Source organism: Heptranchias perlo, chromosome 1 (assembly GCF_035084215.1).
Source record: "Heptranchias perlo isolate sHepPer1 chromosome 1, sHepPer1.hap1, whole genome shotgun sequence".
NCBI lineage: Eukaryota > Metazoa > Chordata > Chondrichthyes > Hexanchiformes > Hexanchidae > Heptranchias > Heptranchias perlo.
The window spans coordinates 63,320,756-63,338,355 of NC_090325.1; the positions used below are offsets into that span (position 1 = coordinate 63,320,756).

The 17,600-nt window shown below is 39.3% G+C and overlaps 1 protein-coding gene and 1 long non-coding RNA gene across 2 annotated transcripts in view; both read left to right on the forward strand.

Annotated features, from left to right (window-relative positions):
• Window positions 1-5,298, forward strand: part of ndufs4 (NADH:ubiquinone oxidoreductase subunit S4) — a 131,809-nt gene extending 126,511 nt beyond the window's left edge. Inside the window, exons 4-5 of the mRNA XM_067985719.1 lie at window positions 941-1,014; window positions 5,094-5,298. Coding sequence (XP_067841820.1) covers window positions 941-1,014; window positions 5,094-5,197 — 178 coding nt within the window. The 3' untranslated portion in view covers window positions 5,198-5,298. The remainder of the gene's footprint in view (window positions 1-940; window positions 1,015-5,093) is intronic.
• A 4,816-nt stretch (window positions 5,299-10,114) lies between these two features.
• On the forward strand, window positions 10,115-17,350 carry LOC137322733 (uncharacterized). The gene is made up of 2 exons (XR_010963224.1): window positions 10,115-10,965; window positions 14,595-17,350. It is a non-coding gene; the product is annotated as an uncharacterized lncRNA (long non-coding RNA).
• Window positions 17,351-17,600: the final 250 nt, after the last annotated feature.

The window sequence follows — 17,600 nt, forward strand, 5'->3', positions numbered from 1 at the left end:
TCACTATCCCGTAATCCTTGCTGGAGAGTGCACATTAGGCGAGAATGGGACAGCGTTCAGCTATGCTGACTCCCATTGTGAAATAATCCCATGAAGAATGGCTACTTGGGCAAAGTACCAGAAGATGACTGATGCCCCATTGAACCATTCATCTGCAGGAGTTTATACCTTCAGAAATTTGACCATAAAAACTTTTCTTTTTACACCTGATCTGTTTTTTGTTAAGTTGGGAATTGTTGCAAAGAAATGTTTTTGCAAAAATAAATGAGCAGCATTTTTTAAGAAACAGTATTTAGAAGTAAAATCAACCAGACCTACTGGTCCTGATATGCCTACACATGTTGGGCACTGTTCTGTACTAATGATTATCCTCCCAACAAGTTCCTGATTTTAGCCAAGTTATTAATGAAGGTGATGAGCAGAGATGAGGTTTCCCTATGCAGATAAAAGGAATTCACTCTGAACTGAATACCTAATTTGTAATCCTGGCTACGAGAACAGTACTGATATCTCAAAATGATAATAGTCCATTTTCAGATAATATGAAACTTTTTTTTATTTGAACTCTAGATGCAGGCAAGACTGCATTTATTGTCCATGCTTAGTTGTTCTGAGAAAGTGATGGTAGGCTTTCTCCTTAAACTGCTGCAGTCCTTGTGGTGAGGATGCTACCACATGGTTTGATAGGGAATTCGAGGATATTAACCCAGCGATGATGAAGGAACAGCGATATATGTCCATGTCAGGATACTGTGTGACTTAGAGGTGATCATCCTTCTATGACATTGCTGCTCTTGTCCTTCTCGGTGGTAGAGAAACTGGCTAGTTTATATTTACAGTTTATATTTTGTGCAGATTGAAGTGTTATAATTAGAATCAAAGTTAATATGATAGAAGTTAGATTGTGTAAAAGGTTTATAATTCTTTACTCTCATTTCAGAGCGGATCCACTGTCAAACACAGTTTTGGCTTTTGCCACCAAAGAGGACGCAATTGCCTTTGTGGAAAAAAATGGTAATTTGCTATTTTTTTTAAAATCTTGGCGCTGGATTTAAAATTGCTTCTTAATCATGATCACAATGTTCTGTTGTAGCTTTACCTTGAACAGTTGTATTACCACATCGTTTCTGATGAAATTGGTAACAACATGGAAGGATCTTTGAACATTTAGCACATAGCTAATTTATCTCATTTTATTTATTGGTGTTTTATAATCTTAATATTCAAAGGCTGAGAAAAACAATGGAATTTTTTTCAAAACTATATTTTAAATGGGTTGCTGCCTGTGTAAAAATAGGAATGTAGTACGGGCTTGTTAAACCTTCTTATGTGAACTTTGCTGATCAGAATTTCTACTCTTATCTGTAAAAACAACAACCTGGTTATAATTTGACTTTCACATTTGAGTGATTCAAATAATTGTCTAAAAATTCCAATCAGTAATTTTTTTTAATGCCGTTGATATAGCAGGAGTGACCATTTGCAATTAATTTAAAACAGACACCTTTTGTGAACAGCATTCCAGATAAATTCTTACTTCAAGCTTCTGTTTAGATGTAAGCGTTCTGGACTAAACATTCTACAACTTTCCAACCAAAAGATATGCAAGTAGCAATGTAAAAGAAAAATGCAAAGAGTAAACTAGATTAATGAAAGTGCCTCAATAAGACTACCTTTATGTGCTATAGGATATTTGTGGAACAAAATTATCTATATATGACGTGTTTTGAACATAGGCCTTTAAGTCATGAGGTTGTTCATAGTTATGTTTGTAGCATTAAGATCTTGGTTTTGTTTCTGAATTCCTGCATTATTAAAATGATTTTCAGAATTCATTTGTGTTCTGAATTCTACAATGCATTCTTAATTTTACAGTAATTAATGGGATTTATGCATCATTATTGACATATTTAGCATATATTGGGCAATGCATTGAGATAAACAAAGTTACAACTAATGTGTTATTGCCTCCAAATCTGGTCATTTTTTTTTAAACTTCCTTTCATCCGTAGAGTTCAGCCAGCAGACTCAAACCCAGTGCAAAGCCATGCTCTAGAAGTGCTAAGCAGTCCACTGGATATGGTGTGCAGTTATTATGATAGCATAAATGGGAGTGATGCCACTCTCCTAACAGTAACATAATTCAAAGCTAAGTTCATAAAGTGGCCAGAGGGTCCAATGGGCTGCTTGACAATTTTAGAGCATAACTTTGCACTGGACTCAAGTAATGCCCTATCTACTAGAGGTAGTTTTGCATTTCCTGCCTTCAGTGTGCTCAGTAGTTAGATCAGAACCTGAGTTATGCCATCACTGTTGCATTACTGTGCAAATGAAAACTGCATCGATGGCAAAAGTAGTAGTTTGATAACACTATGCTGCTTCAATTAGGAAAAAAAATATTATGTTAGGAGCACAATTTCCACATCTGTGCCAGCAGCAAGGTATCTCACCAGCTGTATCAGAAAATCACAGGCATATTACCTGCAATTTTCCAGAGATGGAAGGAAAAATTGGCATGCAGGACTGTAGATCAACAGATTGTTGTTTAGATTGTTTTTTAAGTGATTACAAAGGCACAGAATAAGGATATTCCATTAAAAATAGAAGGAAACTATGAGTGGTTTTAGGATGCCATGTATAAATAAAGAGGTTAGAAACCAATTAAAATTGAAGAGGGGCTAAGAGAACTATAAGAATAATGAAAAAACTAAAGGAGAATATGAAAAAGTAAGAAAAGAGGTTAAGGAATATGATGAAAAATGTTATAGAAAAAAAATCAAAAGGAACAGTAAAGTATTTTACAAGTATACCAGTAAAAAGAGAATTGACTCCTCAGGAGGGGAATCTCAATTTGTCGATGACTATTTGTAGATTTATACTTCACATCGGTGTTTACTAAGGAGAAGGATTTTGGGAAGGAGGTAATCCTGAAGTGGTTGGGAGTGAAAATAGTGATATAATGGATAAAAAGTAAATTTTAGATAAGTACCTAGTGTAAAGAAAGACCAAACACCAGGGCCCAACGGAATATATATATAAGCTTGTGCAGAATTGTATCGCTACCAAAGATTTGTAGTAATCAAGTTTTCAAATAATTTAGAATCCAGGTTATTATTCAAGTTTTCCAGAAATAGTTGTCACATAAGCTTCTATACTTTGGCTCGTATTTATTTTATTTTTTTAAATATAGAGGACTAGAGTACAAGGGGCAGAAGTTATGCTGCAGCTATACAAAACCCTGGTTAGACCGCGCCTGGAGTACTGTGAGCAGTTCTGGGCACCGCACCTTCGGAAGGACATATTGGCCTTGGAGGGAGTGCAGCGTAGGTTTACTAGAATGATACCCGGACTTCAAGGGTTAAGTTACGAGGAGAGATTACACAAATTGGGGTTGTATTCTCTGGAGTTTCGAAGGTTAAGGGGCGATCTGATTGAAGTTTATAAGATATTAAGGGGAACAGATAGGGTGGATAGAGAGAAACTATTTCCGCTGGTTGGGGATTTTAGGAGTAGGGGGCACAGTCTTAAAAATTAGAGCCAGACCTTTCAGGAGCGAGATTAGAAAACATTTTTACACACAAAGGGTTGCAGAAGTTTGGAACTCTCTTCCGCAAACGGCAATTGATACTAGCTCAATTGCTAAATTTAAATCTGAGATAGATAGCTTTTTGGCAACCAAAGGCAGGTATATGGAGTTAGATCACAGATTAGCCATGATCTTATCAAATGGCGGAGCAGGCACGAGGGGCTACTCCTGTTCCTATGTACATCACTGATGACTATTACATTTGATGTTATTTCATGCAAGAATGGGTGGGTGTATGTCACTTGTGTCAGAATTTCATGGCTCTTTTGCGGCAGAAATTGGTATTGTGCTGCAATTATGCCGTTTTTAGGGCTTAAATTGGCAGGAAATTCCAGGCCATAGTTGGTTCTTTAGAAGAACAAAAGAAGCTGCAAAGTGTTATTGATGAGATGTGGGAATGGGCTAAAAAGTGGCAGATTGAATTCAGAGTCGGTGAGTGTGAGATAATACTTTTTTTAAAAACAAAATGTAACAGCAGTAATTATACTCTGAGTGACAGTAAGATTGGTGCTGTGGAAGAGCACGGAATTTTGGGTACGGGCGCACAGGACATTAAAGGTGTGCATCGCAGGTTGATAAGGCAATCTTTAAAAAAGGCAAATGGAATTCTAGATTTTATTATAAGAAGTATAGGATATAAAAGCCAAGAGGTAATGATGAACTTACATAAAACCTTAAGATTTCAGTTAAAATAATGTGTGTAGTATTGGGCTCCACACATTAGGAAGGATATTGAGACTTTAGAGAGGTACAATGTGGATTCGCTAGGATGCTGCCTTTTTTTTTGTTAGAACAACTCAGATCATGGGGCAATATGATGGAAGTGTGTAAACTTATGAAAGGATGGTGCAGAGTAGATAGAAGCAAACTGTTTCCAATAATTGAGAGGTCAAGAATGAGAGGCCATAGATACAAGATTAAATATAAGAGATTTAGAACAGAGGGCAGGAGAAACTACTTTACACAGAAAATTGTGGGTCTGTGGAATTCGCTTCCAGGGTTAGTGGTTAAGGCAGCAAATTTATTGACATTGACTATTAGATTGGATAGGTAGATTAAGAAAAAGGAGATGTAGGGATATGGGAACAGGGTGGGTAGATGAGTTTAGGGACTGTTTGCTTGCATGGAGGGCGAACATGGACAAGGTATGGTTGGGCCGAATAGCAGGTTTCTGTGTTTCAACTTCTACGTTTTGTATTTATATGTATTACACGTGCGGGCGGTGGATGTGGTAGTTTGCTGCTGCAGGCTCAGAACATTTAGTCAGTAGTATATAAATGCTCTCTGAAAAGTCAATCTACTTTTACAGTCTACAGTAATCAAACCATGAATGCTGTAAATTTCACTTTGTTTATAACTTCAAAGTTTTACTTTATAGATAAAAGTACCACATTGTATATACTGTTGTGGTTTATAGCAATAAAAGTCCAATCTAAAGTTTTGAAACTGCTTTCATTGTGTATAAAATAAAATACTGATATGTTAAAATGTTTCTGCATCACCACAGGTTGGAGTTATGAAGTGGCGGAAAAGAGGGTAAAGAAGCCCAAACCAAAGTCCTATGGCGTAAACTACTCTTGGAACAAAAGGACCAGGCTATCAACCAAATAAATGGCACCATCACAGCTGTCCATCTGGCTAAGAATGAAATCAATTGTGTTGTCTTTATGATTGTTACTCTTAATCTTTGAATAAATGTTACTGTTAACCAATTATTTTTGCTACTCTTTTTGTTTCATATAATTTTTATTTTCCATAAGTTTTCATTTTCTCTCCATCCTTTGTGGCTTCCAGTAAGGCACGGATTCCCATAATGGATGTGACCATGCTCGGCTATGTATCCACTGTCTCAACTAAGAACTGTTCAAGATAATGACTCCTCACGTTAACCTGTAGCTGTCAGATTAAAAAGATAACTAGCACAGGAACTTGGTTACTCACTAGTGTGATCTAGACCATGGACCATCATAATTCAATGGCATTATTCATTGATCCTCAAAGTTCATTTTGTAGGACAAGTCGGCATAGCATTTTTGTTTCAGATCATGAGCTATTCTTCCAACTAAGTAACGCTCATCACAGTTGTGGCAAGTAGGATTGTGCAAATAGATTAGTGTGGTGATGGGTTGGGGATTACCAGGAAGTAACACACCGAATGTTTCAGGGATCTCAGCTGCAAGTCCAAAGCATAGGATTTTTTTAAAATTGAGAAACCAGGGTGAAGGGACAAGGAGAATATAATGCAGGTCACCATCAAGGTAAAGGAAGACTAGGTAAATCAGGAAATAGTGAATATGTGATGCTAAGCTTGAGTTTAAAAAAAATATTGTAGGAAGAAAAGACTGAGGGAGGTAAGGAGTTTTGCAGCTTTGAGGTCTTGAGAAAGAATATGTTTGAATAGTAAACAGTATGATGAGTTTTGATTTCAGTATAACATAATTAGTCAGAAGACCATGTAGGAAAGTGTATTTGCAGCTTAAAGGAAACAAGAAAGAAAAGTTCAGAGAAGCGTTGATCACAGTACTTGGTATCAACTGAAAAGGGAGAGACAAATAAGGTTGCAACAGAGAGGGGTTGATAGTTAAAAGTGGGAGAAGGATCACTTAAAGCTCACTTGTGAGGTTTTCTTGTATCCTGTCCAGAAGTGTGAGAAAGATGTTTAAAGTGCCTTCCGATCTATGGAAGCAATATTTAAGATTTAGGTAGTCTTGAGCTTTGTAGAGTTAAAGACTATACATTAATCTAAATTCTGATATAAGTTTATGTTTGTGCCATATGTTTTAACTGGTGATTAAATTTATTTTTGTGCTGGTGATATTATAATAGATGATTTGCAACTCTCCTTCCTTGCATGTTCCTTTCATCACTGCTACTTTTCCTCTTGATCTAACTTCTTTGAATGCTTAGGATTAACCAAGACCTAAAATCCAATACAACATACCAGACTAGATTTCTATGAGTGCATGCTCAGTTATTCTACAACAGTTTTAATTGGTCAAAAACTGTTTTGATAGTTATCACAGTTCAAATTCATGATTAACTAATATCAACTGAAATAGTTCACACATGTGTATTACAATAACAAATTGCATTATTTAGCATCTTTAATGTAGAATATAGTTGCTTCACAGAAGCATAATCAGACAAAAATGGATGCCAAGCCAAAGATGGGGTGACCAAAAGCTTAGTCAAAGAGGTGGATTTTAAAGAGGGTTTTAAAGGAGGTGGGGTGTTTTGGCATGGGAATTCCAGAGCTGAAGGCCTGGCTGCCAATGGTGGGGCAAAGGGTAGTGGGAAGCAAAAGAGGCCAGAATCAGAGGAATGCAAATTCTAGGAGGGTTGTTGGATTAGAGGAGGTTACAGCGATAAAGAGGGGCAAGGATTTAAACACAAGCAAGAGAATTTTAAATTGGAAGCATTGGGTGACTGGGAGCCAGTGTCGGTCAGCAAGGATAGAGGTAATGGGTGAGCAAGACTTGGAACAAGACAGGATAAGGTATGGGCAGCAGAGTTTTGGATGAGCTGAAGTTTATGGAGTGTGGAGGATGGAAAGGCAGCCAGGAGAGCATTGGAATAGTGAAGTGTGGAAAACCATAAAGAGATGCCTGACCATATTAACTTTCTAATACACCTAAACCATAAATGTGGACTTGACCATATTAATTTTCTAATACCCTTAAACCATAAAAAGAAGAAATGCATGATGGATAAGTTGACCATGTTAACTGATCAGCTGAATATAATAGAAAGCTTATGTTTTAGTTCTCACCAAAGACACACTGAAGAGCTATTGTTTGCTTATGTGATAATTGTCTGACTAACAGAAATGAATGACCATATAGCCTTGAGACTGAGTACAGAACTGGTAATAAAGACAGTTTCTTAGGGGAAGGGCACTTTCACAGACCTGTGTCCAAACATCACGAGGCAGTCATGAGGAACCAGAGGGTGGGTTCCCTATTTTGATTGACGAACCACTTATCATAGAATCATAGAAGTTACAACATGGAAACAGGCCCTTCGGCCCACCATGTCCATGTCGCCCAGTTTATACCACTAAGCTAGTCCCAATTGCCTGCACTTGGCCCATATCCCTCGATACCCATCTTACCCATGTAACTGTCCAAATGCTTTTTAAAAGACAAAATTGTACCCGCCTCTACTACTGCCTCTGGCAGCTCGTTCCAGACACTCACCACCCTTTGAGTGAAAAAATTGCCCCTCTGGACCCTTTTGTATCTCTCCCCTCTCACCTTAAATCTGTGCCCCCTCGTTATAGACTCCCCTACCTTTGGGAAAAGATTTTGACTATCGACCTTATCTATGCCCCTCATTATTTTATAGACTTCTATAAGATCACCCCTTAACCTCCTACTCTCCAGGGAAAAAAGTCCCAGTCTGTCTAACCTCTCCCTGTAAGTCAAACCATCAAGTCCCGGTAGCATCCTAGTAAATCTTTTCTGCACTCTTTCTAGTTTAATAATATCCTTTCTATAATAGGGTGACCAGAACTGTACACAGTACTCCAAGTGTGGCCTCACCAATGCCCTGTACAACTTCAACAAGACATCCCAACTCCTGCATTCAATGTTCTGACCAATGAAACCAAGCATGCCGAATGCCTTCTTCACCACCCAATCCACCTGTGACTCCACTTTCAAGGAGCTATGAATCTGTACTCCCAGATCTCTTTGTTCTATAACTCTCCCCAACGCCCTACCATTAACGGAGTAGGTCCTGGCCCGATTCGATCTACCAAAATGCATCACCTCACATTTATCTAAATTAAACTCCATCTGCCATTCATCGGCCCACTGGCCCAATTTATCAAGATCCCGTTGCAATCCTAGATAACCTTCTTCACTGTCCACAATGCCACCAATCTTGGTGTCATCTGCAAACTTACTAACCATGCCTCCTAAATTCTCATCCAAATCATTAATATAAATAACAAATAACAGCGGACCCAGCACCGATCCCTGAGGCACACCGCTGGACACAGGCCTCCAGTTTGAAAAACAACCCTCTACAACCACCCTCTGTCTTCTGTCGTCAAGCCAATTTTGTATCCAATTGGCTACCTCACCTTGGATCCCATGAGATTTAACCTTATGTAACAACCTACCATGCGGTACCTTGTCAAATGCTTTGCTGAAGTCCATGTAGACCACGTCTACTGCACAGCCCTCATCTATCTTCTTGGTTACCCCTTCAAAAAACTCAATCAAATTCGTGAGACATGATTTTCCTCTCACAAAACCATGCTGACTGTTCCTAATTAGTCCCTGCCTCTCCAAATGCCTGTAGATCCTGTCCCTCAGAATACCCTCTAACAACTTACCCACTACAGATGTCAGGCTCACTGGTCTGTAGTTCCCAGGCTTTTCCCTGCCGCCCTTCTTAAACAAAGGCACAACATTTGCTACCCTCCAATCTTCAGGCACCTCACCTGTAGCGGTGGATGATTCAAATATCTCTGCTAGGGGACCCGCAATTTCCTCCCTAACCTCCCATAACGTCCTGGGATACATTTCATCAGGTCCCGGAGATTTATCTACCTTGATGCGCGTTAAGACTTCCAGCACCTCCCTCTCTGTAATATGTACACTCCTCAAGACATCACTATTTATTTCCCCAAGTTCCCTAACATCCATGCCTTTCTCAACCCTAAATACCGATGTGAAATATTCATTCAGGATCTCACCCATCTCTTGTGGTTCCGCACATAGATGACCTTGTTGATCCTTAAGAGGCCCTACTCTCTCCCTAGTTACCCTTTTGCCCTTTATGTATTTGTAGAAGCTCTTTGGATTCACCTTTGCCTGATCTGCCAAAGCAATCTCATATCCCCTTTTTGCCCTCCTGATTTCTCTCTTAACTCTACTCCGGCAATCTCTATACTCTTCAAGGGATCCACTTGATCCCAGCTGCCTATGCATGTCATATGCCTCCTTCTTCTTTTTGACTCGTGCCTCAATCTCCCGAGTCATCCAAGGTTCCCTACTTCTACCAGCCTTGCCCTTCACTTTATAAGGAATGTGCTTACCCTGAACCCTGGTTAACACACTTTTGAAAGCCTCCCACTTACCAGACGTCCCTTTGCCTGCCAACAGACTCTCCCAATCAACTTCTGAAAGTTCCTGTCTAATACCATCAAAATTGGCCTTTCCCCAATTTAGAATTTTAACTTTTGGGCCAGACCTATCCTTCTCCATAGCTATCTTAAAACTAATGGAATTATGATCACTGGTCCCAAAGTGATCCCTCACTAACACTTCTGTCACCTGCCCTTCCTTATTTCCCAAGAGGAGGTCAAGTTTTGCCCCCTCTCTAGTCGGGCCATCCACATACTGAATGAGAAATTTCTCCTGAATACACTCAACAAATTTCTCTCCATCCAAGCCCCTAATGCTATGGCTGTCCCAGTCAATGTTGGGAAAGTTAAAGTCCCCTACTATTACCACCCTATTTTTCTTGCAGCTGTCTGTAATCTCCTTACATATTTGCTCCTCAATTTCCCGTTGACTATTTGGGGGTCTGTAGTACAATCCTATCAAAGTGATCTCTCCCTTCTTATTTTTCAGTTCTACCCATATAGACTCAGTGGGCGAACCCTCGGATATATCCCCTCTCACTACTGCCGTGATGTTCTCCCTAATCAAGAACGCAACTCCCCCTCCTCTCTTACCTCCTGCTCTATCTTTCCTATAGCATCTGTACCCTGGAACATTGAGCTGCCAGTCCTGTTTCAGTAATAGCTATAACATCCCAGTCCCATGTACCCATCCACTTGAACTAATAAAGAATGTACATGTACGCCCATATTCTATGATAGACAGACATTACTAATTAAACTGTATAAATGTGAACTGTTTTCCTTTGTTCAGTGAAGAGGTTGTTCTGACCATTGTTTAGAACACAGCTTCCCTTGATATCAAGTTTCTTTTAATTAAAATTCTTACTTGTCTGAAAATAAGCGTTTGGAGCTAATGCATTGTATATAATAGGTAATTAAGTTTTTGACCGTTCTTGGAGGTCCCACCGAGATCGCTTGTGATCCCCGGTAAGTACGGACACAAGTTGTCTGTACGAACCCAGACACACAGCGATTGATAAGTGTATGCATTAACTGACGTGACTAATTCTTCTGTTTGCCTTTAGGAATTGGAAGGCGATCATGGGAAATGTGTTTCGTATAGACAAGGAGAAAAAAAAAGAGCGACGCGCGACGGATTACTCGATATTGTCAGCTGCGGTGTTGTAGTAACGGGCTAAGAGAGAGCAATAACGGAGTAGATCTGTGATACCGGTGATTACTAGAGTGACCAACAGACGGTCAGCTGCTGGTGGAAAAAAAAAGGCACCAGGAAAAGACAGAGGTAACCAGGTTACAGACTTGTGTAAAAAAATTTTAAGTGTGAAGTTGTAATTTGAACAAGCGCAGACTAGATGTTGCGTAATTTGGAAAAGTGTGAAATTACAAGTCTATAGTGGCGACAAACGCAGACTGGTGTGGATGTCGCTGATTCGGAAAAGTGTGAAATTCTGGTTTACCTAAATTAAGTGTTTAGATAGAAACACTAATAGTGTTCCCCCTTCTCAAAAGGAGAAGCACTTATAGGAAACAGTGTTCCCCCTGCTCAAGGGGAGAAGCACTTTATATCGTTGTGTAGTATATTGTAGCGATTGTAAATAGAATCCCTCAAAAGGGAACACCTGCTGCTTACATGTACAGAAACTTTGGGAAAGAAACAACTGACGAGTTGATAGTTTGGTCCAAATGGACCAGGACTAAAAAAATATCCTTTTCCTGAAGACGGCACATTTAATATGGATAGAGTTAAGTGATTAGAAAAATGTTTGAAAGACAGAGACCCGAAAAAGAGAGGTTCTTTTGTTTTCAGTGTACTGTCTCTTTAAAAAGCCTGTCCTTATTGTGGGTGTTTTCTGTCGGTGTTGTGGGCCACGCCCTCTTCTTACTGCGTCTTACGTGTTTTCTTCTTTTGTGTAATGTATCTGTTTTGTCTTGTGTTTAATTCTGAGATTGCTGAATTAAAATTGGAGTTATTGAGGTTAAGTGACCTATTAAATTCTGGTTCTTATAAAATGTGAGCATGTCAAATTCCAGACATGGGATCTTCAAAAAAAAATTGGCATTTTGAATTTTTATCTTGTGATTGGCTGTGGTTTAAAAACAAAAGGTTCAAAAAACAAATTAACGGGACAGAAAAAAAAACTATCTGGTATCACCATGATAGGAAAAGTCGGAAAACCGGAACAGCTCGGAGATTGGTTATAATCATACCCACTAAAAGTATGTGGGAAAAAAATGAATTGGACAGCAAATTATAAAACTTACGAAGCAATGTGAAAATTGAGGGGAACCTAAACAAAGGTTGATCACAACAATCTGGAAATACTAGACTAACTATAAACTAAAATGTACAATGGGAGATGTTATTTCCCGGTATGAATTTTTTTTTTAAAGAATTTATGTGAAAATTACGTTGACGTATGCTGAGAACGCTGCGTGAATCTGATATCTGGCTCCGTCGTTTTGTTACTGAAAAAAAAAGTTAACCCCTTCCAAGGACACCGACATCTGTTTTCAATTCACCAAGCAACAACCTTTGCATTTATATAAAATAATTGACAAAATGAGGTTTAATTGTAAAAGAAAAGATAAAGTGCAGCTTTAAAGAATTACAAGTTACAGTTGCAGGATGATCTCTGGTTATAAATTAATTTGATCTTCGAAGCATTTTGTGCTATTGTGATTGATTCTTCCCCTACCCCTTAAGGTTTTTTACAAGCAAGAAATACCTAACCCTTATTTCCGTATTGCTGAAGTTAAGAGTTTGGACTGCACTAGTTTTTTTTAAGATGTTGGTCTGATACCTTTGGAGTCGCAGCATTCTGAAAGTGGAAAGAGCAGATACTGTTTAAACAGTTTTAAACAGTTTTATTGTCTCTTGATAAAAACAATGATTTTTGTGAATTTTGAAGGGAAACACCCTCTTTCTTCAGGGTGCATGGTGAGGATCCTTGAATCCTCCTCCCCTGAGAGAATAGATAAAAAAAAGAGACGGCGATAATGATCGTATTGGATTTTAATTGGCGTCTGAAGGATAAGATTAGGGAAAAGGCTGTTTGCAAAGCTGAAGCAGAGTCTGAAAAGAAAGTAAAGAAGCTGCAAGCAAACAAGTTGGTTAATAAGAAACATTGGAGAAAACACCATGATTAAAATAAATCTCAAAAATAGTGTGCAAAATATATAGTGTAAAGCAATCCACAAATGTGACAAGTGAAAAAATATCAGTCAAACCTGTGTGAGGAGAAAATTTGAAGCCAAAAATCGCCAAGTAACTAAAAAAAAAGTTAATTTGCTGAGGTCGAGCAAAGTGGAATGAAATATGGAAACTTAATCTCACAGGGAGAAGTATCAAATTACTGCTACCACGAGAGCCAGTTAATGTTAACCCCTTCCATCCCAAGAAGCCAGACTGTCATGCCAAGAGCAGTTCAAACAGATAGAAATGACCCAGTCGGTTGAGAACTGTCTGAGGTGAACATGAGGTAACAATTGGTATAGGTTATATATTATTAAAATTGACCCAATTACTCGGAAATGCCAAAGGCTACAATTGACTGAGATATAAGTTTCCACACAGACAATGCTACAGTGAAAAAAAATTGATAAGAAAGGTGAATGTAAAACAAATCGTATGAAGAGAAAGCATAGGTTGGACAATTGGAAGTCCATTACTTGAGCTATGTACTAACACAGGGTACTAAACGCCTATCAGTTTTACCCCGCCACAGTATGATAAGGAAGTTCGACAAGTTCTGGGGCTACTCAATTTTATTTGAAACTATTCACGAGTAGTAGCTCCAATACAAGATCTGATAAAAGGGGGAAGACCTTCCCTGACAAATTATATAACTCGCATTGAGAATGCTAAGAAAACTCAACAATTATATCAATACCTCCTAACTCAAGTGTTAAAACAAAGCGCGACATGGAATGGAGGTGGACATCGTAAAAGAGGTAGACAAATGTGCAGACGTGAAAGATCTGTGATAAATGATGTAGCAACTGCCTTTAATACGGGTGCCTCAGTTGTTAACACCGTTGATTTGGCAACATTAGATCAAAAGGTCAGAGATTTAGGGTCTCGCATTAAAGATAGATATATTTTTAAAATAAATGAAAATACAGATAAGGAATTGTCTGAGGATCAAATGCTGACCATACATTTGCAAAGGATAGCTACAGTGCTAGAAACACATGCCCAAACCATTAATAAATTAATAAAAGAGGAATATAACGTATCTTAGCAGGCGGCTGCTAATGACATCTGCAGTACATATGGTAACTGGATTGTGGAACAGACACGAGAGAACCTAGCCCAGATACAGGCAGGGGAAGTACCCTTATGAATAACGAATCAACAAACTGAGGGTGAACCTGACCTGTGGGCATGTTGGAGGTGGTACCTCCAAGCGGCTGTTAGCAAACAAGATCACCACCCCTTGCCAATTCAGGGCAATGGTGCGGGTGTACCCCACTCAAGTGGAGTGTAAACCTGACGGAGGAGGGCTCCTAGGGTTGGTACTAATAATACTGGTGATGGCACCTGAAACCCAAGGACGAGAGGTGTACCAAGTACAGAATATTGGGGTAGTGAAGGACGGAATGCACATATCCCATCACAATAGGTTACCATATGCTGTAAAAAAAAATTAAAGGGAATTTGGATGGAACAAAATTAAAGGGATGTGTTACTAGACATGCTGTCACTGTATGTCCACATAGTGTTGGACACAGCCCAGAAGCACAGTGTGGGTTTAACAATACCGGTACCAATCAGGATTTTAACTGTACCATGGAGGCCCTAGAGGCGGATCTAAAACCCAGTCAAGTGGCATATGCCGGAGAGGGCGAATACTGTGTTACAACTAATTTGAAAACATTTAAATATGTCAATCTAACTTGTGATATTTTAAGTCCAGAGTTCTGCTTCATTCCTGAAGTCCCGGTTCGGATTGGACCCGAGGAACTGGTAGAGATACACCGGCATAACCTCACCACCTCACAAGTTTCTGAGGATGTCAAAAAGGACTTAAAAGAATATCAGGACACATTTGGGTATCTGACACCCCTGTTGCCTAAATACTTGAAAGCATTACGAATGGAGATACGCCTCTCCCAGAAGGTTTATTATAACCTACAACAGGACAATAAAAATATAAAGCATGACATTGACCAAATTAAAGTCACCACCTGGTGAGATGACCTCTGGAATTGGGGACTGAATATACAGATCCATCCTCAGATTAGATTAATTTCACATGTATTAGTCGTGGTGCAGTTTGTTGCAATATGATTCTTGGTTTTCATGGCATGTAATAAATGTAAGCAGAGGATGAAGGGTTTGGCAAAGATAGTAAAACAGAGCCTGGGTGAGAATGTCCCCATTGTCTCTGTGATTTCAACTAAGAACACATCTTAATGGTACCGGGAGTAGCACCCGCTGGGGTAAGGTGCATGTAAAAGGGAAGACAATCATAGTTTGATAGGATTTTCAGATGCTCTGCCTCTCTTCCACCCGGACTGGTGGCCAACACGAAGGGAACCTGGTTAAGATGAGGTACAGCATCTAAGAGGATATTATAGGGATAAAAAATTGGATTAAGGGATATAAAGGGGTGGGTCCCAATCTCGAGTTCAAAGGTCAGGCTTAGTAGTTGATTAATTAACCCATAAATCCCCACACAAGGACCCCAGCGGTGGCGTACCAGCAAAAAAAAAACTGACTGATTAATTAAACTGTTATAAGAGACTGTTGCAGCATGGCATGTCCTAAACTGTTAGATCATTTGAGAATAATTGGCTCGGCATGCCTGATCGTGTGGGTGGGAACTGGCATAGAACCTGCTACAACCCCTGCTGCAAGTAGACTCAATCGTGTTTCAAGGGAACTGCATGTCAATACTTTTTTATACATGTCATATATGTATGCAAAGCGTCAGGGTATCTCTAGTTGCTGGGTGTGCTCACATATCCCAATTCAATCCAAGGGAGGCATTCCACTCAGACCAGTCCCCCTAACTTCCCAAGAAATAGCGGAGTGGGTAATAAATCAAATTGAAATTAATGGGAACAGAATGCGAGATAGTGGCTGGATGAGTGCGAGAACAAGTAAAACAATGTTTGTGAGAAAGCAATGGAAGGAGTACACAATCACAACAAAATGTGAAACCAAATTTCGGGGGTGATATAATGGGATGGAGTAATTGCACTCAGTATATAAATATGACAGAAACCAGCATCAGTAGTACCATCAGATGGAAGCCTTGCACAGGTGGCCAAATTTACATAAATAGAATAAACGTAAAGAATTCCCCTGCAATTACTGCGTATAATGAAACCTACTTTATTTGTGGCCACAAGGCATACCCATGGTTGCCTCAAAAATGGACGATCATGTTACTTGGGATATGTGATCCCATATGTCCGACATTCATCATCCCTGCCTCAATATCCTACTGGGCAACGAGTAAAGAGGGTAATTACAGAGGCCGACCGATTCTGGGCCATTGCTTTCCCGAGGTGGGGAGTGAGCATGGCCACCAGAGAAATTATTAAATTAGCCAAAATCTGGGAAATAGTTGCTAATGATACGGCAGAAGCCTTAAAGGAAATAAGCGCAGAAATGATGGCCATTCGTACGGTCACCTTACAAAACCGTATGGCCCTTGATTACCTATTGGCAGAGAAAGGAGGAACATGCGCACTAATTGGATCTGAATGTTGTACCTACATACCTGATAGTTCAGAGAATATTACTAATTTGGCCGATCACATTCAAAGGGAAGATGAGAAATTCAAGCAGCCCCCTTCGTTCACTCTTTGGGACTGGGCAACAGGATGGCTGGGTTCTATTGGGACTTCTCTAGTTCAGGGACTAGTCATATTTGTTGTTATAATTCTTATAGCCTATTGCTTTGTCAAATGCTGCTGTGTTATGATGTCCAATCTGGGTACACATATAGCGCCCACAAATTTGATGGTGCAAGTAGGGGTGACACAGGATGAGGTGCAGGAGGAGTTTGAACGTCTGGGTGGAATAATGCTCTATTAGAGTATTGTCCTTTTTTATATATAAAGGACAAAAGGGGGGAATGTGGAAAACCATAAAGAGATGCCTGACCATATTAACTTTCTAATACACCTAAACCATAAATGTGGACTTGACCATATTAATTTTCTAATACCCTTAAACCATAAAAAGAAGAAATGCATGATGGATAAGTTGACCATGTTAACTGATCAGCTGAATATAATAGAAAGCTTATGTTTTAGTTCTCACCAAAGACACACTGAAGAGCTATTGTTTGCTTATGTGATAATTGTCTGACTAACAGAAATGAATGACCATATAGCCTTGAGACTGAGTACAGAACTGGTAATAAAGACAGTTTCTTAGGGGAAAGGCACTTTCCCAGACCTGTGTCCAAACATCACGAGGCAGTCATGAGGAACCAGAGGGTGGGTTCCCTATTTTGATTGACTAACCACTTGAACTAATAAAGAATGTACATGTACGCCCATATTCTATGATAGACAGACATTACTAATTAAACTGTATAAATGTGAACTGTTTTCCTTTGTTCAGTGAAGAGGTTGTTCTGACCATTGTTTAGAACACAGCTTCCCTTGATATCAAGTTTCTTTTAATTAAAATTCTTGTCTGAAAATAAGTGTTTGGAGTTAATGCATTGTACATAAAAGGTAATTAAGTTTTCGACAGCAGACATGGATGAGAGTTTCAACAGCAGATGGGCTGTGACATGGGCAGAGGTGGATGATATGGAGGTGGAAGTACGTAATCTGTGATGGGGATGATGTGGGATTGGAATCTCAGCTCGGATTGAATTAGATGCCGAGGTTACAAGCAGTCTGGTTCAACCTGAGACAGAGAATGGATGGTGTTTATGGTGGGGGCCAAAG